General features: G+C 38.3%; 3 protein-coding genes across 4 annotated transcripts in view; 2 read left to right on the top strand and 1 right to left on the bottom strand.

Moving 5' to 3' along the window:
* The window catches only part of LOC133730859 ((3S,6E)-nerolidol synthase 1-like), a 29,420-nt gene extending 28,582 nt beyond the window's left edge, over positions 1–838 (top strand). Inside the window, exons 6-7 of the mRNA XM_062158370.1 lie at positions 148–402; positions 515–838. Coding sequence (XP_062014354.1) covers positions 148–402; positions 515–838 — 579 coding nt within the window. The remainder of the gene's footprint in view (positions 1–147; positions 403–514) is intronic.
* A 2,021-nt stretch (positions 839–2,859) lies between these two features.
* Positions 2,860–14,450, top strand: LOC133734620 (pentatricopeptide repeat-containing protein At4g21880, mitochondrial-like). Of its 2 annotated transcripts, none has more exons than XM_062162230.1 (17): positions 2,860–3,327; positions 3,538–3,733; positions 3,959–4,003; positions 4,200–4,817; positions 5,622–5,801; positions 6,005–6,069; positions 7,737–7,844; positions 8,019–8,132; positions 10,329–10,424; positions 10,538–10,636; positions 10,882–11,001; positions 11,152–11,256; positions 12,340–12,504; positions 12,579–12,709; positions 13,006–13,084; positions 13,792–14,009; positions 14,109–14,450. In XM_062162230.1, the coding sequence occupies exons 2-17, from the start codon at positions 3,601–3,603 to the stop codon at positions 14,275–14,277; spliced, it is 2,445 nt and encodes an 814-aa protein (XP_062018214.1). In that variant the 5' UTR covers positions 2,860–3,327; positions 3,538–3,600; the 3' UTR covers positions 14,278–14,450. The 2 variants fall into 2 exon arrangements, with proteins under 2 accessions (XP_062018214.1, XP_062018213.1); XM_062162229.1 differs by having other exon boundaries at positions 2,865–3,327; positions 3,956–4,003.
* Positions 14,451–14,740: 290 nt separating this feature from the next.
* Positions 14,741–15,659, bottom strand: LOC133734621 (protein CHLORORESPIRATORY REDUCTION 41, chloroplastic). The gene has a single exon (XM_062162232.1). The coding sequence runs from the start codon at positions 15,616–15,618 to the stop codon at positions 14,965–14,967; it is 654 nt and encodes a 217-aa protein (XP_062018216.1). The 5' UTR covers positions 15,619–15,659; the 3' UTR covers positions 14,741–14,964.
* Positions 15,660–27,151: the final 11,492 nt, after the last annotated feature.

Genomic DNA, 27,151 nt, shown 5'->3' with positions numbered 1-27,151 from the left:
CCGACCTCCACCATGGCAACGTAGCTCGGGTGTCGGCCTACCGGATGCATGCCATAGGCGGGGCTAGCCATGCCGCGGGGCCCACCTATGAGGTCGTTGATTATGCTTGGCGGTATGTAATATAAGTGATATCAACAGATGCTACAGTGGATAAGATTGTGTAAGGCATTCTTAGTAGAAGCACAATGGTTTAGGCATGGGGAGTTGCCAAACTCCGGAGACTACTTGAAGAATGGGATTATCAGTTCAGGGGTGCCTGCACTTTTAACCCACGCCTTCTTTATTCTTGGTCAAGGTATGACCAAGGAAACCATAGATCTTTTCAACAACATCAACTTACCTAGTATCGTGTCTTCAACGGCCACGATACTTCGGCTATGGGATGACTTTGGAACTGCCAAGGTATGTGGTGGCCGTCTTGACATACTATTAGTTAGTAGAATTTTTTATCTAATACATTTCTCCATACATGTTTAATTTTCAAATATCTGGCATGGTGAAATAAATATTGTAGGATGAGGACCAAAATGGGTTTGATGGATCATACATAGAGTGCTACATGAAAGAACACAAAGGCTCTTATGTTGAAGAGGTGCAAGCATATGTAATCCAAAAGATTTCAGATGAGTGGAAGTGCCTCAACCAAGAATGCTTCTCTGCTTGCAATCCATTTTCAGAGTTCTTTACACAATTCGCTCTCAATATTTCTAGAATGGTTCCCATGATGTACGATTACAATGCCCATCATTGTCTTCCAAGCCTTGAGGAGAATATGAAGTCGTTGCTTTCGGATAGTTTTCTTGCCAAAGGCAGCATCTACGGGAAATCCATGCAGTAGATCAATTTATGAATTGAGACCGGCCATAAATAAAAGCTAGCTATCTAGATATATGTAAAAGAGCCATTTAAATGTCTTTTTTTTTTGAATATCTTAGTAATCAAGCCATGAAAACAAAATGTAATATCCTAAAATATTTATATTATAATTAAATAATAATATCGAAGATGTTCCAAATTAAAATTTAGTAAGTTAAACAATAAATTTAATGTTTTAGTAATCTGATTTATATAATAAATCTTTCACTTGACCTTCTACAATCGGGTCAGGCGAGTATTGCGTATCATTGTCAAAATAAAATCTTAATGAACTGTAAGTGAATTAAAATTCTTTCTGGCAATTCAACGTCACATACCACAAAAAGTTTAATAAGGTAGACATACATCACGACCTTTGTATTCAACGAAAATGTCATTGTATCAAAAAGTTACTTACTTTACCGCAAAATTCGAGCAAAACTTACTACCCAAATGTCACTTAAAGACTTTGCTTCACTTGACTTCAAGCCTAGCTCTAATTTTGTTAACCCACTGCCCATTTCTAATAATATATCCTAGAACTCTCATCACTGAGGGTACATGCTTCTAGTTTTAAGTTGGTAGGGTCGCAACCCCCGCTGTTTGCTTGGATTAAAATCAATACAGATGGTTCATTCCATACACCAAGCATGATAGGCTTTGGTGGGGTTTTCCGTAATCATGAGGGAGCTTTTATGGGTGCCTGGTGCAATTGATGCAGAGGTACTAGCAGTAATTGAGGCCTTAAAAGGTTGCTTGGACTAGTAACTGGACTTACATATGCCATGAAACAGACTCAATATTGGTGGTGCATTATTTCAAAAACCCGAAATTAGTTTCTTGGGGACTTTGGGTAGCATGGAGCATATTGTTCGTAATATTAATTTTTTCATGTTTCCCATATTTATAGGGAGGGTAATTGTCTTGCTGACAAGCTTGCAAATTTTGGTGCTGCTCATGTTGGTTACACCGGTGGAATTAATGCCTTGCTTTCCTTCCTTTGCTAAAACTTATGGGAAAGATCTGGCTTCATTCCCCACTTATAGATATGGGTACATAGGGGGTGTATTGTTTTTTCTTACTTTTTTTTTTTTTTTGACCTTGTCAAGGGGAACCCAAAGGCTTCCTAGGCCCAAGATAAACCCTTTCGGCGCATGTGAAATGCTCCAACTGTGCATTGCAGCACAGTGCCTGGCCACTTTGACAATTTCGGGGTTCGAACTTAGGTTGGGGAGCACACTCAACTAGGCAATAACCACTAAGCCACTTGCAGTGGTTTGTTTTTTCTTACTTTTGTTTTGGTTCCTTTTGGCGTCTGTATATTTATTTTTTTAGTTACTTACGCTTACCAGTTAAGAGGTCTGTCTCTGATCATGTTCATAGTTGGGTTTTGGTTTGATGTCCCCCAACTTCTTGTATTTTTCTTTCTTTCAATAAATTGGATTAAAGGAACAGGCGGTAGACTACTATAGAGTGGCGGACGTTTCACCTTTGGGGCTTGAGGTTGAGGGTGTGCCTTATGACTTACAGTGTCTGTCTTCAGAGAGCTAATATTGCTTAATCATTTAATTCTTAAAAAAAAAAAAAAAAGCTTATGTGTAATCAATCATATCCCCAACTTTTTTTTTTTTTTTTGAGGGCAACGGAATACTAATCCATTGATCGAAATCATGACGACCTCACTCGGTCAAGCATGAAGGGTACAAGCACCCCTCATATTACAATGCAAGCTCACGAAGAGTACTAAATCCAAAAGAAATCCATACTTCAAAACTAAAATATTAAAGGAACTGCTGAAATAGAAAATGCAGAATTAAAAAAAACTCCCTAATCCTACATTGCCCTAAAATGGAACCAATGTCCTAAACATCTTGACGCCTAAGACCCTTTTGGTGTATGTCGCAACATTCAACACACCCACAACAGCATTCGAGGAATAGATGCAGGACAAAGAGCATGACCGACCACCCTTCTTACCACCCCAAGAAGGCCCAAATCCAAACGAAGGTGAGAAAATAAGGGAATAGGACTAAGAGGCCCAATTCGCTAGACTGCATCGCTACAGCCCATGAAGGCAAAGGCCCAAAGACCCATTGCCCAAACCCTACGTTCCAACCCACCGACCGAATCTAGAGCCTCCAAGAAGCCGTCCACCACTGCCTCGTCAATCCGGTGGCCTCCCCTGGCAGAGGGCCATAGCAACCATCTCGCCGCCGACCAAACCTGCTCGCTGCAATAGTCTGGCTCCGCAAACACAGAACCAAAAGCCTTATCCGGCAACCCGAAAACGAATATCTAGCAGACGACTCCGACTGCCCTCCTCCTCTAGACCCCGAGAGCCTGTCGTCTACCGCCTCCTTGTCGACCCTGAAGCAGCCCCAAAACAAAACCGGGTGCGTTTACAAACCCGAAGCAAGATCTGAACCTTCAACTTTCTCTTCCGGCCAAACCACCTCCGCAAGCACGAAGGAGGTGAGCCTCGTCCTGCTAACACTTAGTTACACGGTTATACCCAATTCATAATTTTAGACTTGAATTTGACAATTTTTTGATTTGATCAATTAACAAAGTTGGGGATATGATAAGGTCATAATCTCATTTAGTAGTTTGATTTTCATCATTAGTTGCTAAATGAATTGGGTATGAAATTAACACTAGTTTGATTTTCATTTTCACTTGTAGAAAGGTGAGAGTAGTTAAACGGCTAAAGGCAAAGAGGGAAAGCGCAGTAAAGTCCAGAATGAGATGAAAGCCAAGAAGCTAAGCTCTCTCTTTCGCTCTGCCATCAAATACAAACCATCCTCCTCCTCCTCCTCCTCCGCCAAATCGCTACCCTCACCCGCCGGGGACGCCACTCTCAAATTCGTCTCTGCTTCCGGTAATCGTCAATCTAACTCTTTCTTTGTTTCCGTCACTGTTTGTAACCAAAATGGAGAATTAGAAACCCTAAATACTGGTTTAAGCTTGTTAGGAATGAAAAAATCTTCCAAAATTGAGCTGAAATGGTGTTAGGCTTCAATTCTTTACTCTGCTTTCTCACTGAGGCTGGTTTCAGTAGCGTTTGTTGATTTTGAAATATGGATTTCGTGTTTGAATGCAGAAGATTCGACTAGGCAGCTCCCTGGGGACATTTATTCGATACTGTGCGGTAAGTGTTTTGTTAATTTTACTTGAAAATGAAAAGAGAAAAATCATTACATGTTCCTCTAGGTTGCTAATAAAGCATAGGATTATCGGCATTATCAGCATTGATCGCCATATACCCAGTCGTTTACGTAAAAAAGCTTGACCATTTTAATGTATCTGATGCCGAAATGTGCATTTTAATATGTGTTTTGTTTCAGGTGGTACTTATCCTGATATCCAGGAAATCCATGATGCAGAATCTTTGGAGAGGGAATTGGACTTACCATGGTTTCCAGATTTATCCCATAGTGCGATGCCATTGCGCCGCAAAGAAGTTAGTCGTGAAAGGAAGCAGAGGTTTGCTTTCGGCAACACTCAGGGTATCCGTTTTGATAAGTTAGTCGACATGTGTGCCAACAGGCTAGGGACTGAAACCACTATTCAAGTGTTTGACAAATTGGGAAGAGAAACGGGTGTGAAAGAATGTAATGCATTGATAAAGAGATGCATAGAGGGGGCTAGGATTGCTCCTGATGAAGTAGTTGGAGAAAAGCATATGCAGTTGGCTTTCGAAATTTTTAAGTCAATGAAGGAACAGGGTTTCCCGCTTGAAGAGGAAACATATGGTCCGTTTCTTGAATATCTTATTGACATGGGTATGACAAAAGAGTTTTGCTTTTTCTGCCGAGTTATCAAAGATGACAACCCTTTGTCAGTTTCAAGATTAGGATACTATGAGATGATGTTGTGGATCAGAGTCAATGATGAAAAAAAGATTCAAGAGCTCTGTAATGACATTGAGAGTTATGATGGAGTAAACAAGTCAATTTTACAAGGTAAGTGCGTACACTTTCCAGGCTATCTATTATTTTTAGCCCAGTTCAAATTAAACTTTTATTGCCTAGAAAGATTGTTTGCTCAGACATAATAACTATTACTTTTCTAGTTATTGCAGTTCTCTGACATTCCTTGCCATTTAGTGTGTGTGTGTGTGGTTTTTTTTTTTTTTTTTTCTGATAATGAAGATGTATACTCTTAACAAAGAAAAAGAAGATAAGAAATGGAATGCAGAATTCACCTTTTCATTCTCTTTGTTGTCACATCTAAGTGAGTTGGTCTCTCTTTTCAAACAACCTTCTTGGATGAGCGGCTTTTTTATGTGTTTGAGATGAAATGAAGCCTGAAGAGCAGAAATATATATCTTGTTATTTTGGTTCACTTATTTATGACAAATTCTAGAATGCTGGATTGCTCACTGTTTAGAGAGAATGGAAAGTGAATTCAAAATCTCGGATGTTCATTCTTTAAAATTCAAAGTAAATAGTTTCAGATTTTAAATGGAGTGACTGACGCCATCAGTTTTGGTATCAAAAAAAAAAAAAAAAACTATATGCCAATATTAATAGTAACTGAATATTCAGATTAACAACTCTATGGATGACATGGTTGCAATGTACTGTAATTCTTGAGTGATGTGTCAAGCATTTAGCTTATCAAATGTGTCCACCATTGATACCTAGTGCATCTGATAATCTGGATTTGAAAAATGGATACTGGTCTTTTCTAAACCTTAATAAGTTTTTATCACAAAAACTGTGTGACATCAATGAAAAGTTAACTGGATTTAACTTGTGTTGCAGAGAATTATTTGTTAGCACTTTGTGAAAGTGACCGGACGAAGGAGATTTTGAAGCTGTTAGAAAGTATGGACATCACAAAGTTCTCATCACCGGATTTTGTGGCACGTATCTTTAAATGCCTGGGAAGGCTCCTATTGGAGTCTTTTGCAGAGAAGGTCCTTCTGGAATTTAAAGCCAGTGGTATGTTCATGATTATTATATTTTCCTGACCGGTGGACTCTATATTTTGTGTTGCATTATAAGATTCAGTAATTGAAAATACATTTTATAACTGATTTTACTTTAGCAAAATAGAAATCGATGAGTGTTATATTGATTCCTTAGTATTTAACATTTATGACCTGAAAGTGCTTATAGCAACATCATTATTTTCCTTGATGCAGACTGTGCAGCAGGGAATACTTCAAACTTGATCTATAGTTATGTTGTTGGCATTCCGAATTTAGCGGTGAGGACCTTCTCATGAATGCTGCTGGTAATTTTCTGAAGTCCACAATTACAGGAGGCACTTCTGCATTTCATGCAGTTTGCTTCTTTGTAAAAGTTGTGCACAATTGTCTTATGGGAACTGCTATTAGTAGTAGTAGTAGTAGTATGAATGTATGATCTTGATGATAATTCATCACCATCATCATCATTATTATTACCTTTTTTTTTGCTATAACACTAATAAAGCCATGGCCAGACATCAGTGTTTTGACCTTGCGGCTTTTGAAAACCTTACCCACGAGATGTACACTTACTATGTTAATATGCAAGAGTCATACCCTTTAGAAAATAGGTGGACACTTCTTGAACGAGGCTTCCATGAATGAGGCATACAAAATCCTTTTGGGAACTTTGTGCAGCAGAGAGACCCTGGGCGCCTCTTAACTGAGGTGTACATCTCTTTAAACATGTGAAAGGAGACCATTTTCTGCCACTTTGCTGTGAGGCGCACCTCTGAATGCTATTGAAAGGACTGAATGTCTGTACTGGATCTTTCCAAGTTTACGTATTTAAAACTCTCCCCGCGGTTTGAGGGTCATGAATTTAACTTACGGGCATTTGGTAGGAAAAGGGGATGTGATTAAGGACTGGTTTTTTCCACTAGAGGTAGGAGTTGCTGAATAAACGACTGCCCTTCAGGTTACATAGATTTTATTCTGGCTTTGCATTCCTTAGAGAATTGATAGAGAAAATTAAAACTAAACGTAGGATGGTAGAAAACCTAATCATAATTTGTGGGAGAACTCAGTAGTTTCTAGACTGTTCTAGTGGTAGTTAAGAATATGATTTTTTTTTTTCTTTGGTTGCACTTAGATAATGAAAAAAGATGTTTTGTGTGCCAAGATTGATGCAGGACAAGTAGCAAAAGAACTGTAGAACTAGGGTTTGTTTGCAGCAGTCTCAATTGTAGAAAGAAAAGGGATTTTGAGCAAGGGAAATTTAAGAAAGAGATAAGGCTACAAGCATCACACCAGTAGGGTTTCTAGGCATCACACCTAAGATTAGGTTGCATCACACAAACCCGGAGAGAAGCAAAAGCTTTCAATTTTATTAACTCAATTCTGCTCGTATCCTTCATCAAAGATTGAGTCACGCAATTCAAACTTCATGTGTATCTTAATTGAATAAGAGACTTTGTGCTTTAGTTGAGGAAAAGATGAATCCGCAGAAGTGTTGTTGACTTGCTGTGTAGTTCTTTTTTCATGTGTGGACTTATTGTTGTCAGCATGTACTTTTTCTGAGTTTGTCTTGATTATGTTGATTTCTTCTCGATAGAAAATTAGAAAATGTGGTTGCCTCACAATGACAAAGAAACCTCTTGTTCTGAATCTAAATGTCATCATTGAAGTTGTGGATCTTGAAGATCTAGCCTCTGGTTTTAGGAAAATATCATTCTCCTAACTAGTAGAAGGCCATTTCTTATTTTGGAATGATACATATTCTTGTTGGTATAAGTTTCTACACGTTCTGTGAATATCTGCATAAGAAAATTCAACAGTAAGTCTGTAATTAAAAATTATTAAGTGAGTAGATGCCTTGAATTTTTAATGTCAATTCAGAAATGGTGTTTTACGTGTATGATGTATCTCACAAGAGTTGGGTTTATACTAATCATGGGTGTTTCAGGTTGAGGATGTCATTTCAAAATTTAAAAACTTGCACACAAAACTTGAGGTGACACCTTCATCTGTGTCATATGAGAAGCTTATCATCTACTGTTGCGATTCACTTAAGGTAAAGATTTATCTTTTGACTAAAAAGATTGAACAGTACATTATAGGAATCTCTTTGCTTTCTGGCTCACTTAATTGGCTATCCTGTATATTTTCAAACCATTTCCTGGTTTGAAGATTGCTTTAACGTTTTATTTTTCCTTCCTTTTTCTTTTTCCTCATTCATTTAACCTAGGTGCATGTGGCTCTTGAGCTGGTGGATGAGATGTCTGAACAGGGTTTGACATTTTCGATGGAGGCATTACACTCCATTTTACAAGCTAGTAGTGAGAGTTGTGACTTTAATCTGGTAAGTTGCAATATTCTACATATATATATTGTCCATGAATAAAGTATGACTTTTGCTGTTTCTCTTATCTACCAATGTAATAAATCATGATTCTCAAAAAAAAAAAAAAAAAAAAAAAAAAAACACAAGGTGGCTGCTATCCATATAGCGGGCACCAGAAGCTAGAAATTTTAATAGTTAAAAGACCCTTAGATAAAATACCTTTAGTAGTTATAAGGCTCACAGACAAAGCCAAGAGTCCAAGACCCTTGCTTTATTCATAATGGATTATCTTCTCCAACCTTCAGCTTCATTGTCCCAACCTTCATACTGGATTATCTTCTCCAACCTTCAGCTAGGAATTCTCACCATACTGGATTATCTTCTCCAACCTTCAGCTTCATTGTCCCATGTCTCATATAAGTTCTCAACTAAAAATAACACAGAACCTACGTCTTCTGTGGCCGGTTTATACTTTTACAGTGTGTAAAACAACATGGTGAGAAGTCTTTTTGGCTGGTATACTGCAGGGTGTCAGTTTAAGAGTTGGGTTGTCTTACCCTTCATAATCTGCCTTATTCGATCCAACTTGTTAGTATTAACTATTGCATCATAATAATAATTGATTATACAGAGTTGGGTACTTGGGTGGTGGTGTGGTGGGAAGACGGGGAAATGATGTGGATAAATTTGATGGGTGGGTTGGGTCTTAGCATGTGGTGGGCACTGATTAATCCCCCAACTCAGACATCCACTTCCCATATAGAGCAAAATAACTCTCCAAATTCATTAAATACAGACCTTTTTATTACTCATGTTCAAACTTCAAAGTTTCACCAGACTGTAAACTCTTCTCCTCTGTTCAACCCTGAAGGTGGGGGTGGGCATTTTAAAGTATTTATTTTCTGGCCCACAATAAAAATTGTTGATTGTTCTCTAGCCCCAAAATTTTTTTTGATCATCTTAGATAGAGCTTTTCTACTCCATTGGAGGTTAATTTGATGAGGCATGCTGGAATAAATGTTACTGATGGACGGTGGTGGTGTTTTAACACAGTAATGTATCCTCCACCATATTAACTTGGGTTAATCAAATGAATTCAGTGTTTGATTGAAATTGAACTCTGCAAGATTTTACTATTGTTGTTGGTTAAAACAGCCTTGAAGGTTGAGATGATAAACCTCATGATAACATTTTCAGCATTTAAAAGTTTGAAGGAAAATAGGGCAAGACTGTAAGAGTATTAATGTTGTGCGCCTAGTGATATGATTTGGACCATGTGATGTATGATGCTTAAAAGTTCCTGTATGTTGGAAGAAACTTCTGCTTAATTACTCTCAGACTATTTTGAGATGACTTCTAAATGTGGATCGACTCTTAAATGATAATACTTGAGACATAATTGAGCCAGCTGTTGGTCAGTGATTTAGAAATATGGTTTATTGTTGTGGCTGTTGTTGTCTTCGTTCTTGATGCCTCTTTTAGTTGGAGCTCTCTAAGTTTTGTGGATTCCTTACCCTTGTGCATGCTTTATATGTTAATAATATTATTTCTTCTGTGAAAAAAAAAGCATAAAAAATGCGCTGTCTCTTTTGATTACCATGAAGAATGTTTCTCTGGAGCCAAAAATGCAGGAAAATTTTCTGGCTGGTCAGGTGCCTTTTGAAGCATTTTGACTTTGGCTGACTGAGAGATTTTTTAAAGTGATTATATGGACATAGGCTTAACTCATGGTATAGATAATTTCCAAGTTATAATTACAATATTAACAAAGAAAGCATGGAATATCATATCTATGTACAAACAACACCCCCCCCCCCCCAAAAAAAAAAAAAAAAAAAAAAAAAACAAGAGCAACAACATTGTTGGAGATGGAATCATAGATGAGGATTAGCCACATTAAAGTTCCTTTTATTTATCGGCCAAAGAAAATATTTATTTTTTTATCCCTTTACCTGCTTTTGGCGGTTATTGGTAGCTGGGCTATCTTGCTGTAGTATCCAGGTCTGAGGCCTGGAAATCTTAGTGATTTCTTCTGCATTTTTGTGCATCATATTAGTAATCATTAAGGTTTATTCCATTACCTGTTACTGGCTGTCTTTGGTAGTTGGATATCTTTCGATGGTTGGAGTCGTGCCTGATGTTTAAGTGATTTTTCTTGATGTTATTGATTTTGTTCCATTGTTGTGATGTCTCTTTTGCCCACCTTATTTTCAGGTTCACCAAATTTATTCAGTGATTAGCCGAGGCAATTTGAAGCCCAATAGCGAAACTTTCAGGAGTATGATAAATCTTTGTGTGAAAATGAAGGATGTAAGTCTTTCTTCCTTGTTGCCGTCTGCCAAATATATATGTCTTGACAATCTTGTAATATGGAAGTTGAACAGTACCATACCGCAACTTATCATATTTCCTTTTCACTGCAGTATGAGGGTGCCTATAGCATGCTGAGTGATTTGGAGAAAATGAATTTGACGCCCACAGCTGCCATGTACAATGCTATAATGGTTGGATATTTCCGAGAGGTAACTAGTTCTTGGTCTTATGAGATCCATCCTGTGCTCGTTCCTTTGGTTCACATGCTTTTCATGTTCTCTCTTTTCTCCAGCTTTATATATACTCTTGCTTTTTTTATATTCTCAAACAAGATGGGCATATTTAACATGATTTAGTTATTATTTAACATGTTTTATTATGCTGTTTCTAGTTTCCATGATTTTTATGGTTGACACTTCCTTTTTTCTTAACTTTTTTCCTATATACTCTGCAGAAGAACTTGTCCGGTGGGTTAAAGGTTCTCAAACAAATGAAAGAAGCAGATGTAAAACCAGATTCCCACACTTTCAGCCATCTAATAACCAACTGCAACTCTGAAGAGGACATAAACATGGTAATCTGAAATTTTTATTCAGGCAAAAGTTCCATATCTGACTTGCTGTTGTATCATACAAAGTTCAACCTAGAATATTGCGGTTGACACAAGTGATTGGTCCAATTCACTTTATGAGTGTGATATGAGAATTTACTCATCTGATTGTAGTATTATGAAGAAATGAAGCGATCTGGAATTCAAGTTACCAAGCAAGTTTTCATGGCACTTGTAAATGCATATGCAGCTTGTGGACAGTTTGAAAAGGCAAAACAGGTATCTCTGCTTCTGGCAACTTTGCTGTACTAACTTCTGTATTATCCAAGAGCAGGTAACTTTATGCAACTGTAATTAAGGTTGGACCTTTGATCAGTAACAGCATATGCCTGCAGATTATGTTCTAGCTTATCATTGAATATGGACTTCTAGATTAGTTCGTGTTCATGTTTTTTGCTGGCTCCATTTTGGATTGCTTCTCAAATGGGTAAAAGTGCTTTTGGACTATCAAAAGCGTTTCTGACAGTGGTTGGCAAAAAAAAAAAAAAAAAAAAAAAAAACTAGAAACTAGAAGTGCTTTTGGTGATAGAGAAGCGCTTTTTGGTGGATTTTTATGAAGCAGTTGGTGTGTGCTTTGTAGAAAAAGCACTAAAAGTGCTTCTACATGAAACACTTGAAATTTGTATAGAAAACCTCTATGTGCTTCTAACAACACCGCTTTGAGTGGAAGCTTCGTAACAAAAGCACTTCTAGAGAAGCAATCCCAAACAGTGTTGTCTGCCTGTCTACTAAGTGATTACTGTTTAAACCAGCAGGCTCTCCATTTGTTCTTTTGTTTTGTTTTTCTTTTTTTCTTGTTGTATAAATGCCTTGAACCTTTTTTTTTCTTTTTCTTTTTGCAGCCTGCAGTGATTAATCAAAACTTCTATAATTTGAGATAATTCTCATTTCCTGCCAGAGTATAACAAAATAAAATAGTCTGCCTCCTTAATTTACTTCTTTTTAATTTTTTTTCCAGTGAAGTAAATTGATTTCTTCTCCATAACATTCAATAAGGAACTTTTCATAAAGAGGGCAGGAGAGTAAAGAATATTATTTGAAAATTTTCTTCACTATCTAGTCTCTTTTCCTTTTTGTTAATAATTCTTTAATTCATGTGCTTTAGCATTGTTACCTGTATATTGTGTTATCAGTGCATCATTCTTAGTTGGGTAATCATATGATTTTGTATTTGCCTGGATTCTAGGTTTTAGTGTTCTCCTCAGTCCTTACTAATTAATTGCGTATAAATTTTCAACTATAACTAATGAGATTATTATGTCTGTACAAAATACATATTTTTACTGATTCTTTCGTATGTAGGTACTCTTAGACAAGGGAATTCCAGTAAAGAGCTTCAATGAGATTAAAAGTGTGCTTGTCCAAGCCCTTGCATCACATGGGCAATTGTCTGATGCATTTAATACATATGAAGAGATCAAGCAAGCTGGATGCAGTTTGGAGCCGAAAGCTGTTATAAGTCTTATCGTAAGTTCTTATACTAATGCTTGAGATTTTTGTTGTGTGAAAGCAATTTTAATTATTTGTCAATTATCTCTTAGGAGCACCTTCAATCTGATGAAGAAGCATTAAGCAGATTACTCCTCCTACTTGAGACACTAAATGATCCAAACTATTGGCTTGATGGTTGCTTGAGAACTATCTTATATTGTGTTCGTTACAAGCATTTAAGGTCAGTTCATACAGCAGTTGTTGAGAATATAACATTTCACATCGGGTATTAACTCTTTTTTTCTCAACTTTTTTTCCTAAGTGATGGGCCTTTTCATGTGCCATGTAAGTTGGGAAGAAAAGCTGAGGACAAGTTGGAATAGATATTTTCTTTCAATATCTGAAATCATGGGCCTCCACCCATTACCAGTTGGTTTTGTGTTGGATACTCCAAGTTCAGTATCTTCCATTCATTTGATTGTTTTTGGCTTCACCTAGTTTTAATGCCTCTCTCTTTCTCTCTGTTATTTGATTTAGACCTGCCGTCAATTTGCTTGAGCAACTCAGGGATCAGGTCTGTACTGACGAATTAGCTCTAGAAGTAATTTTTGATAAGGTTTGTTTCTATTCTCTCAGACATGATGTGTGAATGAACATCTTATTTTGGAAGCAGCAATCCACCATGATTTGGTTAAATTATTCTCTACCTTTGGGTGATCAGAGTTTTAAATTTTGGCCAACTCTTTGAGAATCTATTTTGCTTTCTGATCTATGAATTCTATTTGAACCTTCCAATTTGGTATTTAGACCTCCAATTTTTTCTTCTTATTATTATCTTTTATTTGAAAAAAAATGTTCTTAGTTTACCTTTACCCCAAAAGCGCAAGATTTATCACAGTCCATCCATGGTCGTCCAATTTCAACCTCAGCTACGCACTGTGGCCGACCACCTTGGTCAGCATCACCAGCCGTCAACAGGCATTATGATGCCATTAGAGTGTAGTTGTTAATTTTCAATGATGATGATCAGGATTTGGCGGTAGTCACTGAATCCGACTTTTGCATTATTTTCAGTAGCAAATTGAAAATTATTTGTGAAGTTTAAATGAGGTCTAAATACCAAATTTGAAGGTTCATATTGAACTTTCCCATCTTTTTCTTTGTGGAAATTACTAGCTCTACAGACCTTCGAGGCTTTTCTTTTTCCATATTGATACTAACTGTATGTTATCATATTTGTACATTCACATGTCCATTTTATGAAAGTCTGTATGTTTCAAACTGACAAGACCATACATGGGGTTTGCTGTGATCAATTTGTAGGTGTTTTCCTTCATAGCAGAATCAGAGTCTACATCTTTAGAGTTTGGCCTAGATTTGCTTCATGCTATGAAGAGTGAGCTTGGCCTCACCCCTTCACGAAAATGTCTCGATTTTCTTCTCCATGCTTGTGTCACTGCCAAAGATCTGCAAAGTTCCCTATTTGTATGGCAAGAATATCAAGCCGCTGGCTTGCCTTACAATACCTTAAGCTTTTTAAGGTAATTTCCAGTTTTGCTTTCACTCTGGCTTGAGAATTTTGTTCCATGGAGGAAAAATAATTTCATTTACCTTTCGGTTTCAATCTTGGAATGTTGCAGGATGTATCAAGCCCTTTTGGCTGCAGGGGACCGAAAGGCTGCAAAAGTTTTGGGACGTAAAATTCCTAAAGATGATCCTCATGTTCGGTCTATCATTGAATCATGTACACTGACTTATTTAGAGAAGAAGGAAGAAAAGAAAAAGAAAAAGAAAAAGAAAAAGAAATGATTTAGGAATATTTAAATCAACACAATGATTAGGATTAGAGATGCAAGTTTTTGTATCAAACCTGGAGAAATAAGTCAGAAAAGGACCCCTTCATGTGGGAAAAGTCCCACACATCTAACTTAATTGTACGAATGCTGGTTCTATTATCTATATTATCAGTGCCCATTGTCTCAGAGCAAGTTGTTTACTTCACCTCTTCTTATTCTATAAGAATTCTTCCTATGGCTGTCTGTTTCACTAACATGAACAATGCAGATTATAAAGCTAGTTTAGCTAAATTAGCTTTACATTCTACTTTTAATCTTTCATGGAGTGGGCTTGTCCCTCCTGTTATAAGAAGCATTGTGGCTTCTCATTGTACTATTTGATTGAGTAATACAATTCGGTCGTCTTTCCTCTCAAAAAAAAAAAAAAAAAAAAAAAAAAAACAATGCAGATTAGTTTTCACTTTTCAGACAGAAGATTTGAACCTGCAACCTTTTCCTGTAAACTTAACCATCTCATTTCACTTTACTCAACAGTTGAAGTTACCCAACTCTTAAGTGAGTAAATATATTTCTCATTTGCAAAATTTTACGAAGTCGAAGGACCCATTTGCCAAAATGTAATGTACAATTCGAAGCCTTTTTCTCTTTTTATCATTGAACCGAACAAAAATTATGAACCGGGCTGTTGCTAATTTAGGCTTCAAAACGATAAAGCAACAAGTATAGCTTGCCTGCACCTTGCTTTAGCCTGCTCAAGCCTCTCACTCAAAGTCTCGTCCTTCACTGCAGCCTTTACCATAACCATGTCCATCTCCATCAGCTTCAGCACCCTGAACAATTCGGTCACCATTCTATCTTCCACCTTACCTTCATCTCTTAACACTTCTGCTTCCTCTCTTGCTCTCTCAGCCACAATCTCTGCAGCCTTCACCAGCAACTCTCTGGACCCGAATTCTCGCCCCATTAAGCCTTCCAACTTCTCCAGGAAGTCAGCTATGACATACCCTACTGGCTTCTCCAGTGGAATCTCTTTGGTTCTCTTCCAACCAATCTCAAAGTTGGGTGGCTCGGGCTTTTCCAGGCCAGTTGAGGACTTCCTGTCTCGGGTGATTTCCGATTTTCTTCGCTTTTCGATTGGGAATTTCTCTGCGCTGGTGGTGGTTTCAGAGTTTGGACTTGGGAAGTCGGGTTGAGTAGAGTTTGGTTCAGTGCATTTGGTGATGAACATGCAGTGTTTTCTGGGTGGTATACGAATGTAATGATGTGATGGGTTTTTGGTGGTTTGGGAGAAGAGGAGATGGTTTTGTGGGTGAGGGTTAGCATGGGAGAGGAATTGTGGGAATAATGAAGCCATGCCTGAACCAGGGAAGTGGGAACCAAACTCATGAGGGAATGAAGATAAGCCTATATATATGTCCTGTTAGGTTCCTACAGTCACAGCCAATAATAATACGTCACTTCAATTGTGTACGGTTGATTACGTATTGGAAAATTTTAGATCCCTCTAAGTCCTCATTTGATGCTAGCCAGCTAGGTGAACTATTATTAAGGTAAATCTAACAATTATTTTATGGAGTAATTGTTAATTTGTTTTTTTTTTTTGAAAGAGTGTTAATTTGTTATATAGACTTGATTATCACGTGAGGATCTTCTATTTATATATATATCTCTTATATTGACATTTGGATCTCTTTTGATTTTTGAACATTTTTAAGTACTATTGTTTCTTTGTGATCGAGTTATATTTCCGGTATGTCACTGTATTGTCAAAGCAAATGGAGTAGCAATTCGTGCATTTTTTGCTAATTGGTGCTTGCTATGATACATAGTTTTTATGGATAATTCTGGTATTACTTTAGGATGTTCTCCGATGCTTATTGTAATTTGGGGTTCAGGCTCTATGTCCCTCTCTTGTATTCTGCAGTTGTTGAAGGAAAATCGACTTAGTGTGCCTTATCAAACTAGGAGTAGTAATAGGAGAGAATGTTCTAAATTTCCTAGTCCTATTCAGATTAGTTTCCCTTGTAACATTAGAGCATGTACTTTGTAATCCCTATATATAGGGCTCCTATTCTCAATAATGAAAGACAATTCTCTCATCAATCTCTCTCAAATCTATTATCCTTAAATACGTTATCAGCACGAGCCCTAACCACAAAACAGAAAACCAAAACCCGAAAATCTTCTTTCACCACCGCAGCCCCTGGCCCGAGCTAGCCGAGCCTTCGCTGCAGCCTGCCCTCGCGCGCCCCGGGCTACGCTCCCCTACGCTCCTTCGCTACAGCCTGCCCTTACGCGCCCCTGCGCTCCTTCCCTGCAGCCTGCGCGCCCGTGCGCTTGCAGCGCCGTATCGCTGCCCCTGCAGCCCCGTTTCAGCCATCTGTTATGTAAGACCTCGGAAATTTGTTATTAATTCCTAAATGTTACCTGAGATTAATAAAGTGTTCGTTTGTACGATTTCGTGGTTCGAGGGTGGAGTGGAATTATTTTCGGACGAATAATTATTTGAAGTGCACGTTTTAGGGGGGTTACGAAGTTTGAATTTTCATACGTTAGGTTTCTGCGGAAACTTCCTTCACCAAAGTTGTAGAGCGCGTCGATACGAGTTCGTGGACATGTGGAACGCGAGAATCGGAGTTCGTATGAGAAAGTTATGATCGATTGAAATTTGGGGAAATTTCTATAAATAGGCGAAAATTCCGGATTTTTCATTAAATCCCAAAATTTCCAGTTTTTGCGTTTTGGCCCCCGGCTTTTCTCTCTTCTCTCTCCTCCGCGCCTCCTCAGAACTGTCGGGTCTCCGTCGACCCGACCCGTGTTTTCCGGCTCCGTCGCGCGTTCTCCGGCCGCGGACCCGGACCAGACCGACTCGGCTCGGCCTGATTGTCCTCTCTGCGGTGTCAGCTCGCCCCGCCGTCGCCCCCAGACTGAGATCGAAGACCACAGTTGAGCCGATCGGACCCGGCCGGAAAACCCTTTTTCCGGCATCCCCTCAGCGATTGGTTGACATTTTTGGAATCGTCTCTTCCTCCTGATCATCCCCATGTAAGTCTTTCATCACGATTTTGAGTGTAGAACGCTAGATCAAGGTTTGACTTTTTCGACGTCCCTGATTTGATCTAGGATCTGATAAGACGCACGGGATTAATCCAACTTCCAAGCTTGATCTAGGACGAGGTAGACCGAATCTCACTTTGCTCCAGGTATGAAAGTGGTTCATCTCTTCATTTTGAACAAGTTTGTAGTTGATGACTTTGTCATCGGAGGTGGTTGATCCGGCGTTGACCGCCGTGGTTGACCACAATCTGAACCACCGCTTGTGGTGGCGCGTCTGGCCTTATTTTTGTGTTCTGTTTTCAATTTATGCATCTACGCATCGATACGGTCGTTTTGATATATTATAAGGTTATTTTGGAGAAAGTTGATGCATGTTAGGGTTTTAGGGTTTTCGATTCGTTTCGGTTTTCGATCCGTGAGGATTTGGCCGTCCGATCGACTTGTAGTTTTGATTTATTGATCGTATGACTGTCCCAATGATTTTGTGTGGTCATGGGCGATGATCCGACCATTGGATCGTCGTTTAAGTGTGTTATGAATCAATTGCTAAGTTAGGATCGTATTTGTTTAGGTGATTGACGGTTTTGGTTGAGCGAACGGTTGTGATTGTGATTTTGGGCTGTATTGAAGACGCAGCTGGATTTAGAGGTGAGTAAATCTCATGTGGTTCATTTACGAACCGAGTTACATTATTGTTCGGTTTAATCATTAAATTGTGAAATCGTTTTCAGAAATAAATATTTGTTTTAAATTATATGAACTTGATCATCTACGGTTCATAGGTAAGTAAAATGAAGTTTTATTATAAAAATGATTATTTTTGGGTTTTGTATTTGTGAACTATAGTTGGTATTAGTAGCATTCCTGAGCGGATGACTACGTATATATATTTACGAGAAATATATATATATTGGTGCAGTTGTGTAATGAGGTGGAATTAACATGTTTTGTGGTTTCGATGTGGCTATTATTGTGATTTAATTTTCCAAGGAAATGAATGAGTTTTGGTTCTTTTTTTTATAGTGGAAACAATTATATTATTGACGTTTCGTGATTTAGAGTTTTACTTGTTAATTGTGTTGGTGGTTTGTGGTGTGAAAACAATATTTCGAAATTGATTTCTATATTGTTTTGAAATGGGAGTTGAGCTTTGAAAACAATATTTGTTGCAGCCAATTATATTGTTTTGGAAAGTGTTGAGGTGGTGTAACATTTTGAGTCTTGTGTGACTTTTTAAATGTTTTGGTCTTTGTACCGAGGGTCACAGTAGTGACCGAGGGTGGTTATCAGAATCATGCCCTTGGCCGGGGTATGGTTACGACTCAGTTAGAGCTCTAGTCTGTCCGCCATTGTATGTCATGATGGGTAACAAGTAGGTTACTTGCAACTCATGAGTACGTGTTTTAAAAGAGAATTTGGGGTGTATTCTTCTTTTAATTGTCCAAGGAGGGACTTGAATTTCATATTAAAATGGGGAGTTGAAAATAATATGATTTTGTGACTTTAGTGATGTATGTTACTCTTATGAGGTAAGGTTGTCGAGTTTTGAAAAGGAGTCATTGTGGGATTCATTTATTTGGAATTGAAGGGTGATTTCTTGGTTTTGGCGGAAGTTGTTTGATTTCTTTAATTATTTTCCTTTTTCATTCTATTATTGATTTTTAAGTAATCTCCTGAACTAAACCATATGCAGGGATTACTAAGGTTTCTTTGTTTGATTTTTATGTAATCTCCTGAACTAAGTTATATGCAGGGATTACTGCCTTTTGAATTGTTTGTTTTAATGTAATCTCCTGAACTAAGTTATATGCAGGGATTACTGCCTTTTGAATTGTTTGTTTTAATGTAATTTCCTGAACTAAGTGATATGAACTATATGTAGGAGTTGCTATGATTTGAATTGTGTGATTTTTGGTGATCTCCTGAACTAATTTTCTATGCAAGGATTACTAATTTTTACCTAGTGTGATCGTATTTTGGTGGTGTTTAGTGGAGTTAAATGTTGTTGCTTTAATTTATCTCATGAGTTGAGAAATTATAAGCATGAGTGACGTGAGTAATTTTAATTGAGTTTACTCATACGGGCTGAAAGGCTTACCGGGTTTGTTGTTTACATTCCCGGTGCACTATTCTATGGTGTAGGGGTTATTGTGCAGGTTTGAATATCGAGAGATCATTATCAAAGCTGAGGTGTACGTTCGATGGCGTGGACGTGGAAGGGTGCTCTTAGTTTTAAGTCTTCCGCTGGGTAGTGAGTTGTGGTGGGTGTGTTTACTTATTGAATTGTCATTCAGTTTGATTTGTAAACTATCTGTAGTGTAATATGTGACTCTAAAGAACGAGTCGGTATTGACATTGTGAGTTCAGTTTGTTTGTTACTTAGTTTAAATGAAAGATTTTCTATATGTGTTTTCTTGGGTTTGTTCTCGCGTTTCGGATTTGAATTTAATTATTCAAAATTCGGGGCGTGACATGTTACGACCAGGATTGCAAACCTGCTGCAATCCTAGCTTAGAATCAAACGGATCGAACGGTGCCTACAATCCCAACCCCGGATTGAAGCAGCATCTGCAATCCTTCACGGTTTCAAGCTTCAATTAACCAAGTAAGTCTTTAAAATTAAAGTTCCCGCTTTCGTACTTTAATTTCCTCATTCTTTTCTTCGGGGACTTGCAACCACCCTTCTTCTTCATCCCACCTTTCTTATAACGTGGGTTCGATTCTTGAAAAGCGGAATCGTGGGGATTCACGCAGAGCGTTCGTAAGACTTCGGACTAAGAGCGTCCGCAAGCATCGATTAATGACCTTATAAACATCATTGTTTCGGTCTAATCCAATCATTCTTGGAAATCGATTTCTTGGTAGCATAGCTCGGAAATCTTATTATTATTTAGTTGTCGTGGAAGTTTTTTAACTCCGAAACTAATATATTTCTTCTTCTTATTTCAGGATGTCGAAGCCAAAGCTTGACTTTCCTATCCTTGACTCAACTGGCTCGGAATATCATAGTTGAGTCACGGATGTTGAGAACCATCTCACTTCAAAAGGGATCCTACCTGTAATTCAAGCACCAAATCCCGAGCTCATATTTGAGCGTACGGCTACAAATAATGCCACCGCTCTCATCTTGATGAGACGCCACATGGATAAATCACTCCGATTGGAGTACATGCATGGCAATCAAGGATGCTAGGGAATTATGGGTTGCGCTAGAAGAGCGTTTTGGTAATGTAAAGGATACCCTCCTCCCCGACTTGAAAGTTCAATGGGGTAATCTACGATTCGCCGACTTCAAGTCTGTAGCTGAATATAATTCAGAAGTTCTACGCCTCAAAACCATGTTGGGGTTATGTGGACAACCTGTCACAGAGCAAGAGCTAATTGAGAAAACTCTCTCCACCTTCCCCGTCTCAGCAATTTTGCTATCGAATCAATATCGAACTAAATACAATACTGGACGGATCTCGAGGTTTCATCAGCTAATTAATGTGATGTCTGTAGCTGAAAAACATGATAATATCCTCGTGAGGAATTATAATTCAAGGCCTATCGGAACTAAGAGCGTTCATAAGGAGAATGGTGTAGTTGAGAGAAAGAACAGGGTATTGCTAGACATGGGAAGAGTGATGCTACACTCAGCTGGACTTACTCCAAACCTTTGGGCCGAAGCGATTAGCACTGCTTGCTATACTGCAAACCGTGCATTCTTGAGACCAGGTACTAACAAAACTCCATATGAGCTATGGAAAGGTAAGAAACCCAATGTAAGTCATCTTCGTGTTTTTGGATCTCCTTGCTATATTTATAGAGATAGAGAATATCTTGGTAAATTTGATGCTAGGAGCGATAAAGGCATATTTCTTGGTTATTCTTTGGATAGTAGAGCTTACAGGGTGTACAACAAGCGAACCATGTCTGTAATGGAATCCTATAATGTATCTATTGATGATTGTGCTGTGAGTAATGTTCAGGTTAATCCAGATGAGGATCAACCCTCAGGAAGCCGAGTAAATGTGGAACTGAATGAAGAAACGGATAATTCCTCAAATGATCCTATTTTTGATCCTCCACCAGTTCTAAGAACGGGCTTCAAGCAAGTTCAAAAAGATCATTCTACTCAGGACATCATTGGGAACGTGCATGAAGGGATTCAAACCCGCAGACAAGTTGCAACCAAGGTTAGTACTGATTCTGCTCTTGCATGCTTCTTGACTGAAAATGAAGTGAACATTAACATAATTTCTCATTGTGGTTTTGTGTCACTTATTGAACCAAAGAATGTTAAGGAGGCTTTGAATGATGATGATTGGATAAATGCCATGCATGATGAATTGAATCAATTTGCTAGGAATGATGTATGGTATCTTGTGCCTAGGCTCAGTAAATTCAATGTAATAGGTACAAAATGGATTTTTCGAAATAAGAGTGAGCATGGTAATATTACTAGGAACAAAGCTAGACTTGTTGCCCAAGGATATAAACAAGTTGAAGGACTTGATTTTGATGAAACCTTTGCTCCTGTTGCTAGACTTGAATCTGTTAGACTTCTTCTTGCAATTGCTTGTCATCTTCACTTTACATTATATCAAATGGATGTAAAAAGTGCCTTTCTGAATGGTGTGTTACAAGAAGAAGTATATGTTGAACAGCCTCAGGGATTCAAAGACCCTAGCAATCCTGATCATGTGTACAAACTCAAAAAGGCCCTGTATGGATTGAAACAGGCTCCAAGAGCCTGGTATGAGCGTTTGTCTACTCATCTAGTAAGCAAAGGATATATTCGAGGTTCAATTGATAAAACTTTGTTTATTAAAAGAGACAACAAACATGTCATGATTGCACAAGTTTATGTTGATGATATCATATTTGGCTCCACTTCTGATTCTTATGTTAAAGAATTCACTAACATCATGGAAAGTGAATTTGAGATGAGCATGTGTGGAGAGCTGAATTACTTTCTTGGACTTCAAGTTCGTCAACTGAAGACAGGTATGTTCCTATGTCAAACTAAATATGCTGAGAATCTTGTTAAGAAATTTGGACTTGAATATGCCAAAGCTATGACAAATCCTATGAGTACAAGTGTCAAACTTACTGAGGATCTAACAGGTAAGTCTATTGATCAAACTCTTTACAGAAGTATGATTGGTAGCCTACTTTATCTCACTGCTAGTAGACCTGACATATCTTACAGTGTAGGAGTTTGTGCTCGTTTTCAGGCAAATCCTAAAGAATCTCATTTGGAAGCTGTTAAGCGTATCATAAGATATGTCTCAGGCACTGCCACTTGTGGTGTCTATTTTACATTTGATTCTAATATTGAGATTGCTGGGTATTCTGATGCAGATTGGGGAGGAAATTTGAAGGATCGAAAAAGCACTTCTGGAGGTTGCTTTTTCATTGGAAACAACATGGTAGCCTGGCATAGCAAAAAGCAAAACTGTATATCTCTCTCCACAGCTGAAGCCGAATATGTAGCTGCAGGAAGCTGTTGTACTCAAATGCTTTGGATGAAGCAAATGCTTCGAGATTATGGGTTTTCTCAAGGTAAGTTGACTATCTTATGTGATAACTCAAGTGCTATAAATATTTCCAAGAATCCAGTGCAACACTCACGCACTAAGCATATTGACATGAGATATCATTTTATTCGAGATTTGGTTGAAAGGAATTTACTTGAATTAGCTTTTATTCCAACTGAGCATCAATTAGCTGATTTATTCACCAAACCCTTGGATACTGCTCGTTTTGAATCACTTAGAAGCGCAATTGGTGTTCTAAGTTCTGCAACTCTCCCCTGATTTAACTATATGTTGGTATGCATTCACATTGTATGAAATCATATTAGTATAGGTGCATTCCAGAAGAATCAGGATTGCATGTGTGGTTTGTATCCCGAAGTGTCTGATAGATTCATTTGAACTTAGATTGACAAGGGTTCTACTTCTTTCCTTATATATGAGTGTGATGAGATGATTAGCATGTTTTGAACTTATTCTTACATCACTCTGTAATCTTGAGCATGATCAACATATTCTCTATCACTTTGTATGATCACATGCACACATACTCATTGTGGTGGTAAGTAACATTCTTGGTTGACTTGTTCTTAGTCCACACATACGAAGTTGTTAAAATGTTATTATTGCTCCTCGCTAAAAAGGTACAATATTTGTGGAGCATGGCCAGGCTATTCCCAAAGTAAACAGGCCTTGGTCGTGACGAACGATATGAGGTTTTGGGAAGAAAAGGGAATGGTTTGGCCACCCCGGTGGAATGTAAAACTATTGACTCGAGTTGATATGTCCTTTGGGATGTCCTTGTTACATCTAGTACCCTAAAGTCATCTGATTTGGGAGCTGCTGGCATAAAACTCGTTACATGAGTCTTAGTTTTCTTGAGAAAAGCTATATGTTGTGTGAAAAGGCAAAAGAAAACCATAAAAATTGTGCCCACACGGAGATATAAGGGGGAATATCTATGTTGTTCTCTTCGTGTGTGTGTTCTGATTTCAAGGATTCTAATGATGTTACACACTCCACTTTGAGTTATGTTCACTTACACAACAAAGGTATAGAATACTCGATCATCTTCCAGCTTACCTTGTGGTTGTCAAAAATGGTTTACTCATGTAACCTTATCTTGTTGCATTCATGTTTATGGATTTGTGGTCGTACTCTTGTCTGAAAAGCTATGCAAATTGAATCTGTTTTTAACTCTTGGATACAAACCCACTCATTGTGTGTTTGCATTTCATTATTGAATTCTTCATAACATGATAAATTAAGGGGGAGTTCCGGTACTTAGGACATTTTGATGTACTCTATCTGATTCGGAATATGGTAATCTTTCTTCTACATAGCTTCCGCTGCGCACTAGTCCTTTGGCATCCCTATCCAAAAAGGGGGATAAAGATTTTGTTGATTTTGTTTGGCTCGTTGTTTTTCTGTTAAGACTTGGCTAGATTTCTTTAGGGTTTGAATTCATCTTTCCTTGTGGACATGTGTTATTGCTATTCATTAATTACAGTTTCATGTTATTTTTCACAAGGTGTGTGATAAATGTTTCAGGAACTAAGGATCCTCAAAGTACTTGTTGAGGGGGAGTCGAAAAACAATCGTAAGAGTTTTGGTTGAGGAATGCCAAAGGGGGAGATTGTTAGTATTAAAGTATTGGCATTCCACCAGCCACAAAACTCTTCCACATTAACCATGTGAAGTCCAAAAGTACTTTATTTGATTCCTTGAGAAAAACTGTTGAAAGCATGTGTGATGCTTTGATTTTTAAACATGCACTCGATCGGAGACCAAGCATGATGTTGGCTTTGCTTTTTAAGCATGCTTTTTGCTTTTTGCTAAAGAATAGCAGCTTTGTTTTCTGAGCATAGTTGTTTATTTGCAAATATGGGAGACATGTTTTTTAAGCATGCTTGAACAAAGTCTGAAGAAAAATGCGGCATGGGTTCTTTCTCTCTCTCTCTCTCATGTGTATTTTCTTATGCAAGAGCCTGCTATTGTAAATGAAAAAGGAAAGGAAGAAGACCGGCAGCTTGGTTCTCCACCTTCTTATCACAAGAACCTTGCTGTCATGGAAGAATGGAGGAAACCACAAATCAGCTTTCAATCTCTCCTTGCTGTCCAATCATGAACTCGGAAGTGGGAAGAAAAGGTTTTTCCTTGCTGTCCACTTAATTCCTTCATGGAGAACATGCTGTCGAAAGAAAAAAGGGAAGGACATGGCAGCTAGGTTCTCCATCTTTCCATCATGGAAACCTTGCTGTTAAAGAAGAGATTTCGATCTAGTCTTGCTGTTCATCTTGCTGTCCAATGATGAACACGGTTGTGGGAAGCAATTGGTTCCCATCTCGTCTTGCTGTCAAGAATACCAAAGCTGAAGAATATTGCAGGTCATGGTGTGTTCTTCCTCTTTACTGTCGTCCACGTTCATCTCCTTCATATGCACAACCTTGCTGCCCACTCGTTGCAATCATGAAGACCTTGCTGTCCAAGATGGAAGTGGGGAGAAAGTGCATCTGGACCTCGTGGTCTTACTCCAACCGAGCTGAAGAAACTTGGTTATTGTTCCTCCTATATATATAGGAGTTCTGTGGTTCTTCGAAGTATTGAGAATAGTTTGATTTTCAATCCTTTGGTTGTAAAAGAGTTAGTCTCTTTGTTGCTCTGTTTTGTTCCATGTTGAAAACAGTTTGTAAAACAACTAGTGTGTCTGTCCAGTAAGGATTGCAGCAGTCATTGCAATCCCAGAGTTAATGTGTAATCTGTTTTGATTAGTGAATCATTGGGTTCTCAAGAGTTAGAGCCCCGCAGTGTTTTTGATCTCAATTGAGGTTTTCACTGCGTGACCAATGTTGTTATGTTATGCATATTCTCTGTTCTTGTTTATGTACAGATTATAATCTGTCACTCTATCTGGAGTTTATACATCCTTATATTCACACAATGCAATGCAAGCAAACAATTAGCTGCACATTACAAGGCATATAGAGACTTTAGAGAGCGTGAAGCCTATCTTGCCGAAGAAGAAGAAGAAGATGGTGATGATGCCAACGTCAATCTCACCATAGCGGACTTCCAATCTGACAAGAAATTGCACAAGGATGCTGCAGATTTCGATTAGTATAAGTCCTTTATTTTTCCAAGAATTATGTAATGGCAATTATGCCTTAAATCAATAAAATGACTTATTGTATTAACTCTTTCCCTCTAGGCATACTCAAGAGTAATTGTGATGTCTAGGCAAGGTTTGATCTGAGAGAACGGTTTTAAAAGTGAGCAACGCTCCACCAAAATCTCGCCTTACCTTACCTGGTCACAACTAAATTGAAATTACCGAACGGATTGAGTGACTACGATTTGTCTACGGTTTGATTTTTATGTTGGATTAGATTTTGGTCAAGAAACTTTGATGTAATCATTGGCTATTATTAATAAAGTCTCGATTTATTTTTATTCAATGTCTTGGACATAATTTAATTTCGAACTTTATTATCTTTCAGTATGTTTCCCGGAGAGCTAGAATGCCTCGTGGATAGTGCAACTACGCATACCATCCTTCGAAATAGGCAGCTATTCCTTTGGATGGAGCCTACTCGATCTTCTGTGACTACTTGATTGGGAAGGGATATATTAATAATGAAATATGCCCATGCGTGTTCATTAAAAGAACAAGTTCCGGATTTGCAATCGTAGCAGTTTATGTCGATGACATGAACCTAATTGGAACTCTAGATGAGTTGAAGGAAACTGCTAAATATTTGAAATCCGAATTTGAGATGAAAGATCTTGGGAAAACACGGTTTTGTCTCGGTTTAGAACTCGAGCACCGTAGTGATGGGATTTTGATCCATCAGTCTGCATATACTCAGAAAATCTTAAGGCGCTTTAATGAAGATAGAGCAAAACCTGTGAGTACTCCCATGATTGGTCGTAGTCTTCAGCCCGGAAAAGATCCGTTTTGTCCAAAGGATGAGGACGAAGAATCACTAGAGGCCGAAGTGCCCTATTTAAGTGCAATAGGCGCATTATTGTACTTAGCTCAATGCATAAGACCGGACATCTCCTTCGCAGTGAACTTGTTAGCTTGTCATAGCTCTGCGCCAACACGCCGCCATTGGATTGGTGTAAAGACAATCTTTCGATACCTAAGAGGTACGACTGATATAGGCCTATTCTATCCCTACAGAGAGAAAAGGAATGACGGAAATTTGGGATCGGACCCCAAGAGGCAAAACGCCACCGTCCAAGAATTGACCGCCGGCCATGTTGCCGCCGCCGTCCATGGTGGCCGGCGTCTCCCTACTCCCCTCCATC

This window comes from Rosa rugosa, chromosome 2 (assembly GCF_958449725.1).
Source record: "Rosa rugosa chromosome 2, drRosRugo1.1, whole genome shotgun sequence".
NCBI lineage: Eukaryota > Viridiplantae > Streptophyta > Magnoliopsida > Rosales > Rosaceae > Rosa > Rosa rugosa.
The sequence above is the reverse complement of the archived record's forward strand: the minus strand, read 5'-3'. Positions and strand labels throughout refer to the sequence as shown.

What these genes read in the sequence shown, in the direction of transcription:
- LOC133734621 (XM_062162232.1), bottom strand. Translation starts at nt 15,618, where the DNA reads ATGGCTTCATTATTCCCACAATTCCTCTCCCATGCTAACCCTCACCCA.
- LOC133734620 (XM_062162229.1), top strand. Translation starts at nt 3,601, where the DNA reads ATGAAAGCCAAGAAGCTAAGCTCTCTCTTTCGCTCTGCCATCAAATAC. An exon ending in CATTTATTCGATACTGTGCG is followed by an intron (nt 4,004 to 4,199) that starts GTAAGTGTTTTG and finishes GTTTTGTTTCAG; the next exon opens with GTGGTACTTATCCTGATATC. An exon ending in TCTGGAATTTAAAGCCAGTG is followed by an intron (nt 5,802 to 6,004) that starts GTATGTTCATGA and finishes TCCTTGATGCAG; the next exon opens with ACTGTGCAGCAGGGAATACT.